The sequence below is a fragment of the Hipposideros armiger genome, unplaced genomic scaffold (assembly GCF_001890085.2).
Source record: "Hipposideros armiger isolate ML-2016 unplaced genomic scaffold, ASM189008v1 scaffold_1441, whole genome shotgun sequence".
NCBI lineage: Eukaryota > Metazoa > Chordata > Mammalia > Chiroptera > Hipposideridae > Hipposideros > Hipposideros armiger.
In genome coordinates, this window is record NW_017732791.1 from 81399 (window position 1) to 95032 (window position 13634).

Here is a 13634-nt window from a genome sequence, read left to right on the forward strand (position 1 = left end):
AGACCCACCAAGCTAACCGTGTTCTGCAATTCAAACTCATAGAAATTGTGTGGGATAATTAGCATTTATTAGTTTAAAATTATAAGGTTCGTAGAAATTTGTTATGCAGAAATAGAAAATAAACAAATAATTAGAAATATTAAAGGATTCCAAGCCCTAAGAAAATGGCATGACATTGTTAAATAACAAAAAAACAATAGAAAATATTGAAAAAAAATCAAATTGGCCTTCTTGATTTGAGAAATAAAATTAATGATATAAAACTCTCAGTGCATGAATTAAATAGCAGAAAGACAACATTAATATTATAATTACTTAACTGGAAAATAGCTATGAGGAAATTTTAGGATACAGCATATAAATATAGAGAAGGAAAATGGGAAAGGTAGATTTATTTGAAGGATCGATCATAAAAGCTAATGGAGTTCCAGAGAGAAAAAAAAAATTGAGGAAAAGCAATTTTCAAAGATATAATGGCCACGAATTAATGTAACACATGGATTTAAGAAGCCTAGTGAACCTCATATAAAATATTATAAGAAGAATAATATTTTAAGAAGAATAGGTCTAGACTCATGGAAATTTAACTCAGAAAACAACAAAGAAAAGAGAAGATTATGTTTAAAACAGCCAGAGATTAATATACAATTACAAAAGGACTACAATTAGACTGATAGCTGACTTCACAATAGCAAGAATGGAAATTAGAAGACAGTTGAATATTATATTCAAAGTTCTGAGAAATTTTAACAGATAGTCTAGAGCAAAACCGAACTCAGGAACGAGAGTGAAAAAGGCTTTCAGAGTATAACATCCAAAATCAAACAAAAAATGATTTTATTGTGCTAGACTCTTACCAAATGAACTGTATAAATGTGGACATCAAATAGAGACAAATGAATTCAGAAAGGACTAGATGCAAAAGGGAATAGACAGCAAAGAAAGATGAAATAGTACCATTTGCAACAAAATGGATGGATCTTGAGATTATTATGCTAAGCAAAATAGACAGAAAAAGTCGAGAACCATATGATTTCAGTGATATGTGAGATATAAAACAAAGCTACAAAGGAACAAGATAAACAAAGAAACAAAAACTCATAGACACAGGCAATAGTTTGGTCATTACCAGAGGATAATGGGGGAGGGGGGTGGTAGATGAGGATAAAGGGGATCAAATATATGGTGATGGAAAGAGAACTGACTCTGGGTGGTAAACACCCAATGTGATACATAGATGATGAATTACAGAATTGTACACCTGAAACCCATGTAACTTTACTAACCATTGTCACCCCCAATAAATTTTAATAATAAAAAAAAAGAAAATGGCAAACACATGGGGAAGTCTGGCTATACCAATGGATGATGAGTATGAAATCAACCAGAATCTTTGTACCCTGCTGAGAAGTATAGAAATTGGTGCAATTACTTTGGAAAACAGTTTGGCGTTATCCAGTAAAGGTGAAGTTGTGCATGCTCTGTGACCAAGCAGTTCCACTCCTAGATACAAGAGGAGAAATGTATGATGCAAATGAAACCTCAAACGGAATCAACTCAAAAACCACTCATGGTAGAATGGCTAAAAATCATGTAATGTATTAATATAGTGAGATATTACACAACAGTCAAAATAACTGCACTACAAGAATACACATGACGATGGATGGATTCATGCACAATGTGAGGAAAAGATCAAGTTCAGAAGATTTTATACAGAATGACTCCATTCATCTAAAGTTCAAATCTAAACAAGTTTATTTATTTAAAAAGGACCTACATGGTGCTCACTGTACATAGTCACTATTCTATGAATTTTCATAATGGTAACACAATCACATCATGACCTAATAAATAAGCATTATAAAAGATTGTTTAGTATATATATATATATATATATATATATATGTATATATATATATATATACAAATGAGCAAAATGAGTGATAATCTCTGTCATAAACTTATACTATGTAATTGAAATGAGAGATTTCTCTGACTGCCTATAAACTGTTTTATTGCAGTGATGGCATAATTGGCTTTAAATCCATTGAACCTATTGTGCATAACATAGGGATGTTGTTAATAAATGTTCATTAAATAATTTACTGTATAAATTAATTAGTTTCTATACATTTCTTCTCAATTCTATAATTTCAGAAATTATTACTTTAAGAGTTCAAACACTTCTAGATGAGCACTTCTAGTTTAGTTTTCCCTTGCAGCCTTCAGCCTTGAATATGTGAGGATGTGTGAAACAAAGATTCGGAAACATTAGCTTCACTGTGGCAATGGAAGAACAAAGTTTATTTACCTGGTAGACTAGAAGGATTAATCACACCTTGACTCTGGTTCCTTATGTCTGCATCTGGAACTCCTTTGGTTCCTGCTGATCTTCCAAGGCCTGTTGGGAAGCCTCCTATTGATTCGGTGAGCTCCAGTAGTTTTTCAATAATTTTAATCTGCATCTTTACCTCTTTGTGTAATCAAAGATATCCACAGTTATTTGCCATTACTAAGACCCAGAACCCCAATTTATACGTTCGCATAAGGAAGTTCAGCAGATTAGCAATTACTATCAAATATTCTTTATTATGTTGTCACGTGAAGCATACTTTGAAAAGCTTTTTGTGTAAAATATTTAAAGAAATCAAAAATCTGCTAAATAGTACCTGTGTATTGTTTTTTGTCAAGGTAATTTGCCGGTGGACCTTCCAACTCCTCCTGAAACTTCAGTTCCGGTAACATTACCTCCACACAACTGTACAGACAATGAATTTGTCTGCAGGTCCAGTGGTCATTGTGTTGAAAAAATCCAGAAATGTGATTTTAGATATGACTGCCCTGATAAATCAGATGAATCATCTTGTGGTAAGTGAGTGTCTAAATTATTTATTAAATGTAACCATAAACCAGATCAGAAAAATGCTAGCATAATCTCTAAGTAGCATGGCCTAGTGTCATAGTTAGAAATGTTCAGCCTGGCTCAGAACAATCTCTTAATGTAGAAGCTATTTGTTGAGAAAATTATTATAGAAGAATCAGCATGCCCTTCTATCATGCCCAACAAGAGGTAAGTTTCTTTAATGTTTTGGATTTAAAATGCTTATTTTCATGGACTTTACTTGACTCCAGGACTGTCATTTACTAGCTCATTTTTATCCATTCCCATTTGGCTCTATTCTATTCACACTCATGGGTTAATTAATATATCTTTGAATGGGCAAAACACAAAATCAGGAGTGAACACTTTTCCTTTCCCTGCTTTTTATTGAGTAGCATGTTTATTTACTGTACTATCATATTTGTCAAGGGTCCTTATAATATTACAGGTTCAGAACATACAGATAATAGAGTCTAGTGAAACTAATTTATCTTATGTCAGCCTTGTCAAGAAATTCTCGAACTTTAAAATAAAAAATGGTTCATATTTATTCTTTTTTATTAAGAGGATATTCAATTATTTATTGATTACACATGCTAATGGATGATACACAAACGTCATTCCCATCTACAATTTTATCTTGCACATAATTCAGTTTAAATATGTTGCATAGGATGTGCCAACAATCATTAATAACCAAATAAACTACATGACTCTGCTTGGGTGACCCTTTTGATGGTGATCTCCAGGTCACAACACAGTAACTGTCAATTTAACTACACCAAGGTTTCCGAAGACAATGGCTTCTGTGCCCTAGCAGGTTGTAAATACATTTTAAATGGAACCTGGAATCACCCTGATGGAAATGTAACTTAACACTGCTGGGGTAATTTACCAAGATGGCTTCAGAGTAGACTAAATTTACACAGCACATTTTTTTAAAAAGACACATTTATTCAGTGTCATGATCAGGCTATTAGAATTAGCAATCAACAGCATGGGTGCAAAAAAAAAAATCCACATTAAACCTTTTGTTGGAATGTTTTACACTTTCCACAGAACAGAAACTACAATAACCTGTTATACAACTAGTCACAAGTACAGTCCTCGAGTTTTTGCCCATACACATGAATATTGTCTAAATCATCTCTTCTTTGTAGCAGCCAGGCCCTGCTACCACTGTGCTTAGCTGAGTTCACAAATCTGTTGTAACCCGTAGTTTCCCTGTCACTTCTCTGGCTCTCCTCTCCTGCTAAGCTTTGTTTCTTCACAGTCATTGCCATAGGTACTGCTGCTGCTGCTGGAACCGCCATAGCCACCTTGGTTTCATGATTTGGCAAAGTATTGGCCTCCACCACCATAATGGCCAGAACTTCTGCCTCCGAAGACTCCTCTTTCTATGGGTCCAAAAATTGAAGATTGATTGTTGTAATTGCCAAAATTATTGTAGCTTCTGCCACCTCCAAAATTGCGTCTGTCATTACCAAACTCATATAGCCATCCCTACTGTCACCATATCCTCACCACCACAGCTGCCACCAAAGTCACTTCTACCACCGAAGTTTCCTCCATGACCAACGTTGTTGTTCTCACCAAAACCACCTCCTCAACCACCACTGAAGTTTCAGAACCACGTCGACCTCTTTGGCTGGACAAAGCACTAGCCATCTTTTGCTTAGATAGGGCTTCCCTTACGTCACAGTTGTGGCCATTCACAGCATGGTATTTCTGAATGACAGTCTTGTCTACAGAGTCATGGTCATCAAAGGTTACAAAAGCAGAGCCTCTGTTCTTGCCACTGCCTCTGTCATTCATGATTTCAGTCACTTCAATGTTCCCATACTGTTTGAAATAATCTCTTAGGTGATGTGCTTCAGAGTCTTCTTTAATACCACCCACAAAAGTCTTTTCCACAGTGAAGTGGGCACCAGGTCTTGGAGAACCTTCTCTTGAGACAGCCCTGTTTGGTCCCACAACTCTTCATCTACCTTGTGTGGCTTTGCCTTCATGGCTGCACCCACCTGCTCCACAGTGGCACACGTGACAAACCCAAAGCCTCTCGGGAGCTTGGTGTTTGGGTTTCTCATCACCACACAGTCTGTGGACGCCCCCCACTGCTCAGAATGGCTCTTTGGACTCTCATCCGTCGTTTCAAAGCTCAAACCTTGGATGAAGAGCTTCTGCAGCTGTTCAGGCTCTTTGGGAGACTCGAACTTAGACGTGAGGACTGCGGGAGGGGAGACTTTAACGATATTTACTCGGGGTTTCCACCTACAGAAAAGCTCGTATTTATTCTTTTAAGCCAGAAAAAAAAATGCTTCTTAATGAAAACTAGATAAATAAACTAATTAATCTAAACTAAAAACTCACACAATGAAAGATGACTCACTCTGTGAATGAGATGTGACAGTAATGAACTGAAGTGGCTAGGGATATACACTATGCGTCACAGATGGAAGATAAATAATGGAAGACGTTATGGTATTCATATTTTCTCATGGGAAAAGGCTAAAATTCCCTTATGATTGGACCTAAGTTGTAGTGTTTGTAAAATTTACAGAATGTCTAATTAATTACACCTAATGAGTGTCTCTAGTGAATACTGACTGTCTTAGATCAACTTTGCAATTTTAGTAATTTATGATTGGATGGGAAGTCTTGTTACGTTCTTTAAATGTCCTGAATGAATGTCTACTAATAAATTATTATTTTAAAGTCACAGGGATATTTATTTATTTTGAATAAACATGAATTGAGTTATTATCATTTTATTTCTGCAAATTGTTTGATTGTGCCACTTCTATCTCTTCGTAGGATACAATGTTATGATAAAGTGTGTCTGGAATCTACAGTCTTACATTTTCTATTTTTTTAATTGGGGGTAAGAATATAAAATGGAATCTACCCTTTTAACAAGTTTTTAAGTGTGCAGTACGTTCTTGTTGTATAGCGATATTGTATAGCAGATGCCTGGAGCTTCTTCCTCTTGCTTGACATAAACTTTATGCTCTCTAATTGCTTTTTTTTAAATCTGAAATTCGTATCTTTTTTAGTGCTATGAAGAACAAGATTTTACTGAACCCTAAATCTCTGCACAAGATAAATATAATTATATGATCAATCCGAATGTCAGGGATTAAGTAACACACCTGAATATCATGATTAAACATCACCTTTTTTTTCATGGAATGTTTCCATCTCAAGATTTACATTAAATCTTGAGCCCAAGTTTCTAAGTGATGTAGTGGTATGCTGTCACTATTTATGCCACTTAAAAGCTGGAGTGCACACCAGGCTTTTTATGGTATACACAAGAACTCATTGAATTGAATCTTTTATTCAAGGAGTGGAGGATTTAAGACAGACAGGCACATAAACAGATTCAGAGACATAGAGATAGAAAGATAGATAGACAGATAGATAGATGATAGATAGATAAACATTTTCACATGCATCTATGTATTTAAAAATACTGGACTTGTAATTTTGTGTTCTATTAAAGTGTAGTCATAATAATATTGAAAATTTCCAAAGAAAAAGATCCAATATAAAAGTTATTGCAAATCTTACTGTTTTGCGCTTAAGTAATTGGGAATTTGGAATGACTCTTTCAGAAACTGAGCTAAAGTTTAGCTTTGTAATATTATTGTTGAAAATAATAGACTTACCAGAACTTGGCGGTCATGCAAACAATGTAAGTGTTATGTCAGAAGAGACTGGAAATGCTTAAGTTTCTGCTTTAGGGGCTAATTAAAATCTCACCTTCTTATGAAAGCAGATTCTTTATCCCCATATCTCAAATTGAATATATTACACTTAGATTTCTTTAAAACTCTTCTACTAATTACACAAACCATTGCCTAATTATTTGAATTATGCTTAAAAGTTAGATGATAACAAAAGAAAACCCAAGAGTAGGAAAGTGCTGATACAGCTAGAAATCACCATTTATTGGCTCTTTTATTTTGATTAGCTGACCTTTATTCCACCCTATTCCAGCTATGGAAGTTTGCAGCTTTGAAAAAGGAAACCTGTGTGAATGGTACCAGCCAATCCCAGAACATTTAATTCAAGATTCAAACACATTCAGGTGGGGACTCGGTAATGGAACCAGTATTCACCATGGGGAAGAAAACCACAGGCCATCGGTGGATCACACAAAGTAAGTGACCACATATTTTGAACATGTCTCTTAGGACCTATTTATTAAGCAGTTCCCCAATTTCTGCCCCACCACCTTACCCTAGGCCAGTGCTTTTGTAAAGATGAAGGTTTCACTTACAGAATGACAGGGCTAAGTTCATTCTTTCACAAAAAATTAAAAAAAAAAAATTCAACTAGAAAAGGAGTGGTTGCTCTTGTGAAAGTCTTGGAAACCAGAGAATAGCCTGAGTAAGTAAAGGAAAATAATTTGTAATATCACTACTCACTGGAAACACTGTTCAGAAGTTTAAAATGATCTATTCTTTCTTCCCCACCGAAGAAATTCCTTCTCTCCTCCTCCTTCCAGCTCCTTCTTTGTCTCCTTGCCACTATACCTCTTCTTCTAATCTTTGCTCTTCATCATCATTTATTTGGGTCTTTCCTGTCTTATTTTAAAATATATTTTTTAAGGGTTGGCCGAGTGGCGTGTTGGTTAAGACTTGGCTTGGGACGCCAGCTTTGAGCAGCAGGACCCGGGTTTGGATCCCACATGGGCCAGTGATGCTGCGCCCTCTACAGCTAAGATGGTGAACAACAGCTCGACCTGGAGCTGGGCTGCCATGAGTCACCAGCGATGGCTTAGGCTGCAGTGGGGCTGGCTGGCAGTGGGCATGAGCTGCCGTGAGCCGCAGTCCAATGGCCAGCGAGCGACTGCCTCACCTGGGAAGAGTGCAGTGATAATACCAACGTGGGCCAGTGAAGCGATGTCCTGTACAACTAGACTGAAGAACAAAAGGACAGCAACTTGTCTGTTCCCCTTCCCCGATTCCCCAACGCTGTTCCCTCCCCCAATTCCCTAATAATATCTTAAAAAAGAAAAAATATATTTTAAAAAATATAGCTAACACACAATATTATATTAGTTTTAGGTATACACAATAGTTTTTCAACATTTATATACCTGAAGAAGTGATCACCATGATAATTCCAGCAACCATCTGACACTGTACCACGCTATCACAATATTATTGCCTAGATTCTCTATGCTGTACTTTACATCCCCATGACTTCTGTATTATATACATGGATATTTGGACCCCTTTTCCCCTTCACCTTTTCCCCCTTTTTTAAATAGCTTGAGTCTTATATAATATACCACAATGGGTCTTTTCTTTCAAGGTCATACCTTTCCCCTGTTTTGTAGTCCACAAATACAAGGGTGGCAAAAAAATGTATACACATTTTAAGAAAGGAAAAACCTGTATTAAAATTGTAATACTCAATATATATTCCAATAACAAAAGATGAATAGAGGTCCTGTTTGACTTAATGCAATTGCAGGAGGTACTCAAATCATCAGCGTCCAGATCTGGCATTTCTGATTACGGCAAACGACTGCTTGAGCAACGTTGACCAAAGTGTTAACATCTTTTAAAATGTGTATGCATTTTTTGGCACCCCTGGTATATTGAGTGATCCCTGTTCTACAAGATCCCAGCCATCGTGCTTTCCTTTAAAGATTTCAAGGAACTGTCACTGAAGATGACAAAGGAATCCCCATTTACATTACAGAGAATCTAGTCAAAACTTTGATGCCTTCACACTTCTCCACTGTTAAAGCTTCAGGACACCCAGTTTCTATGGCTACTGCTTCAAAGAAAACCAAGGGTGTATCTGCCGCCAGGCCATGATTGCCTTGTACTCAGGGAGAGCCAGTCATGGTTCCTTCAGTGTACTGTGGTTTTCTTTTCCTGGGCTGACTTTTTTTACTCTGGTTTTCTGAGCTCCCTTTTCTTCTTGTTTTTGTTCTATTAAAATGGTTCCAGTTTTACCATCATTTGATTTCAACATTAGCATCCCAGTTGCCCAAAGTATATAGACTAGCAGATATTAATACTTGGATAACATAATAGTTGGCAAGTAATTTTTGAAATTTTATTATACAACATATCCTTGGGCTGCTTCTCACTCATAAAAAAGCAAAGGGTGATTTCAGCAAGTTTCTCTGGCTCACGCAAATCAATTGCCCTTTATTAATCATCTGTATTTCCATAAAGCAAAAGGCACACTAGATCTCACTTCTAAGTGGTAGTAAAGGTATATGGTGACTTATTATAAGCACAATAGTATCATTGGCTTTTAATGTTTGTCTCTCACCCCACCAGCCCACCTCCAAGACACTGCAGATTCCTGGAGTAGCCACAGGAACTGTGACTTCTCACTGTATGATTATTTCTAAGCGACCTGTAGATAATAGGTCTCCATAAATATTTGTTGAGTGAATTAGTTGATTAGGATCTATATATTAATGCTTTATAATGATAGGCTACCAAGCACAAAATTAAATATATTTTTAACAGGAATACCTAATAGTCAGAAAATGATTAACAGATGTGCTCGGTGTGACAGCGAGTCACGGAGACAGGAGCAGTGACTCAGCTTACATCTCCTCTAGCATTCCTTTCCCCTCCTCTCTCGGCTTCTTCCTCAGCCAAGGGAGGTCTGACATTTTTTCCTTCTCATGCATCATATAACTTACTCTATGGCTTATAGTAAAATTCCAAGTTCAGTTTTCCAAATTTTGATTTTTGTATTTAAATGGGAACTTGTCTAATTTCGAAAATGCTCTTCTTTCTCAGTTGTCTGGCTTTAGAAATTTAAAGCCAGGTTTTTAAGACCATTGTGTCTGAACAGTTTTCAAGACTAGTTTTGAAAATCAAAAAGCTCTGTGCCAATTCTTTCTTTCTCTTCACATCCCATGATCCCAGTTCTCCTTAAATAAAATTACATAGGTTCCAAGTATACCTTTCTATAATGCATCATCTATATAGCACATTGTGTGCTCACAACCCAGAGTCAGTTCTCCTTCCCTTATCATTTATTTGATCCCTTTTACCCTCATCTACCACCCCCCTCCCCTCTTACCCTCTGGTAACCACTAAACTGTTGTCTGTATCTATGAGTTTTTTTGTTTGTTTGTCTTGTTTGCTTTCAGTTTTTATATCCGATGTATGAGTGAAATCATATAGTTTTTTACTTTTTTCTGTCTGATTTACTTTGCTTGCAATGATAGTTTTGAGATCTCTATGTTGTCATAAATGGCAGTATTTCATCTTTTGTTATGGCCAAGTGATATTCCATTGTATATATGTACCACATCTTCTTTATCCAATCATCTATTGAAGGACATTTTGGTTGTTTCTATCTCTTGGCCACTGTGAACAATGCTTCAACGAGCATAGGAGGACATATATCTTTATGGTTAAATGTTTTCAATTTTTTTGCATACATACCCAGAAGAGGGATTGTTGGGTCATATGGTAATTCTATTGTTAATTTTTTGAGGAACTACCATATTATTTTCTATAGTAGCTGCACCAATTTCCATTCCTTGTATACTAGCAGTGTACAAGGGTTGCTTTTTCTCCACAACTGTTCCAACACTTGTTATTACTTGTCATGTTCATAGTAGCCATTCTTACAGATGTGAGGTAGTATCTCATTGTGGTTTTGGTTTGCATATTCTAATAGCTAGTGAAGTTGAGCATTTTTTCATATATATCTGTTGGCCATTTGTATGTCTTCTTGAGAGAAGTGTCTGTTCAGGTCCTCTGTCCATTTTTTAATTAGATTCTTTTTTTCATTGTTGAGTTGTATGTGGATAATTAGCCCCTTATCGGAGGTGTTGCTTGCACAATATCTTCTTTTATTTGACTGGTTGCCTCTTTGCTTTGTTGATGGTTTCTTTTGCTGTGCAGAAGCTTTTTTAGTTTGATATAGTCCTGTTCATTTATTTTTGCTTTTATTTCCCTTGACTTTGAGATCAAATTCTTAAAATCCTTTCTAAGGACAAGGTCCATAAGTTTAGTACCTATGTTTTCTTCTATACAATTTATTGTTTCAGGTCTTATATTTAGGTCTTTGATTCATTTTGAGTTAATTTTGGTACATGGTGATAGATAGTAGTCTAGAAAGTTCTCCACACTTTATTGTTCTTATGGAATGATGTATAGTGGAATATGTGTGCATATGCTAGGATAGTAGATTCTAATGGTGCTCATAGAATCTTTAGGTTTTTCTCAAGATGTGGATTGATGGCCGTTGAAAATATATGTATACACTATATATTTAAATGCATATTCTGAAACACTTGGATCAGAATCTCAGGGAATAGAGGTAGGAATCTGTATTTTTAGTACAGTTTCTTGATGATGCTAGAACCTCATTCAGGGTTCAGCAGAAAGTGAGGAAGATATGACCAAAAGGCGGAGGGTGGCTTCTTACTTCCTAATTCCAATTTTGATGAGAGTAGATTCATTTTTCTCAAAATCTAGTGACTCACATAAAAAAAACAGTACAACATATTTCAGAACAAACAAAAAGATTGTTCTAAGGTAATTGAATTGTAAATTAAAATAAAATCTGTGTGTTTAAAGCAACTATTATAACTGAGAAATAGTTTGGGGTAAAACTCTACCCTGAGTCAACAACCTAAGACACATAATTTCAAGGCACCCTCTGCATTGCCTCATTCACTGAATAATAGCCAACATATTTTCCCAAACCTTTTTGCCTATGTGTTCTTTTCTCTAATTCTAATCAAAATGACCCCCCATATTTCTGTTAGAAGAAAACAAAATGTACCAATCTCATGATTATCTGGAAAAGATAGATATTTTATAATGTTGTTCAATTTAGGGTTTGATTACAGATGGTTGAAAAACTAGGTGAGTATGAACATCTCATTCAAAATGCTGATTAGAGGGAACAGAATTTCTTAAATATTTTGCTTGTTTGTAACATAGAGGTACTTTTTCTTAAAATTTTCTTTTTATATGTAACACTAATTGTTGTCTTTCAGGTGGAAATGAATTATAGGCCCCATGTTGCAAATGCACTACCTTCCAGTCTGTATTATGCATTCGTATAGGCTTGACATCATAAACTAAAAGCCACATAAATAATGCAAATTGTCTCTGTGACATAACTATGCATACCATAATGTAACTAAGTGCTGGATATAAATGTGGATGAAAGCTTCAGTGAAACTGAAAATATTTTAATGTTTTCTGCTCTGCAACAGTAATAATTTCCAAAGCTTTAGCCTGTTAGACATTAAATACCAGAATTATTGCTTTCTGAGAGCCTTTCTGGTAAGAAGATAAGTTAAAATTTCATAGGCTCATTTAGATTCCTTATCACTGTCCCAACATAATTTCTAAAAGATCCAGTTTTATAAATCTTTAATAATGCTTAAATACCAGCTCTTAGAAACAATTTTGCTGATATAAAAATAAAAGTGCAAACAGTCAAAATCTAAATTAAATGTAGTAATTTTCTCTTAACTGTTTTAATACCTGTGGGAAGTGGCGTTTCTGGCAGTGTTGCCACAGAACTGGATGTAAAGCATAATTGTACCTCAAAAACACAAGAGAAATTGCTTTTATTTCAGGGTGTACTTGAATTAAGCATTCTTTATATTTTCATATGTATTGGTAATTTGTTTTAATTAGTTAAATGACTTTAATTTTAATCTTAGTGTAGTATTTGTTAACTTGATAAATAATTTAAAAAATTAACTACAGTGGCTTGAAAACTTGGAATTTAAGAGAAATCCATGTATATTACTTAGGTAGTATATTTGCTATTCAGGGTAAAGTTTGAAGAATATATTTATAATATGGTGTATGATTTTAAAATAATATATCATGGTTAAAATTTTATTCAAAAATAAAAATATTTTCATTATATGCAGTTTAAATATGATTTTCCTCCACATTAAAATGAAATAAATATATTTGTATCCCAACTCCTGTACAGAATTATAATACAAAATCTGGGTGAAGAAATATATTTCTTTAGTAATCCTACCACCATGATTAAATATTGTACATTTATGTATATACATATATATATTTGATAAAAATAGGTTCATATCAAATACGTTGTATTCTAATCTACTTTTAATTTTATATGCAATGTGTAAGCAATTAGTTACCATATTTTTTAATGGGCCAGTAGTATTCCATTAAATGGATGTACCATAATTCACTAATTCCTCACTGATTTATGAGTTGCTTTTGATTATACACAAATTTCACCCCTCTTTACTGAACAATATACAACTTTGTACACATTACAGATTATATCCTGAGAGTAAAAAAATCCACAGTGGAATTTTTATATTAATTATCATTCATACTTTCAAATATTTGATTTATAATTTTAAGTTACTCTCAAAAACGTACCATTTTGCGAGCAGTACATGATGGTGTCTGTATGCTTGCTAAACACTATTTAATTATGTTTTCATATTTTCCTATTTGACAGGTTAAAGTAGCAGGTAATTTTATATTTTTCATTTTTTTAATACTAAGAAATGTTATTCGTTTTTTTCTTTGTATCTTGTCCAAGTGTATTTCTCTTTGTGTGTGTGTTTCTTATTTGTGCTCGTTGTTTGGTTTTTAGTTTGTAGCACTTTTTTTTTTCTTATTGATTTATAAGATCTTTTAAAGCATCGTGGGAAATTTTTTTTTTTTTAAGATTTTTTTGGGGAATTGGGGAAGGGGAACAGACAAGTTGCTCTGCTTTTGTTGTTCAGTCTAGT

The 13634-nt window shown here is 34.7% G+C and overlaps 1 protein-coding gene across 1 annotated transcript in view; it reads left to right on the forward strand.

Annotated features, from left to right (window-relative positions):
* The window catches only part of MALRD1 (MAM and LDL receptor class A domain containing 1), a gene marked incomplete at its 5' end in the record, with an annotated part of 142467 nt that overhangs the window by 79429 nt on the left and 49404 nt on the right, over window positions 1-13634 (forward strand). The window contains 2 exons of the mRNA XM_019633930.1: window positions 2695-2871; window positions 6884-7046. Of these exons, the coding sequence (XP_019489475.1) occupies window positions 2695-2871; window positions 6884-7046 (340 nt within the window). The remainder of the gene's footprint in view (window positions 1-2694; window positions 2872-6883; window positions 7047-13634) is intronic.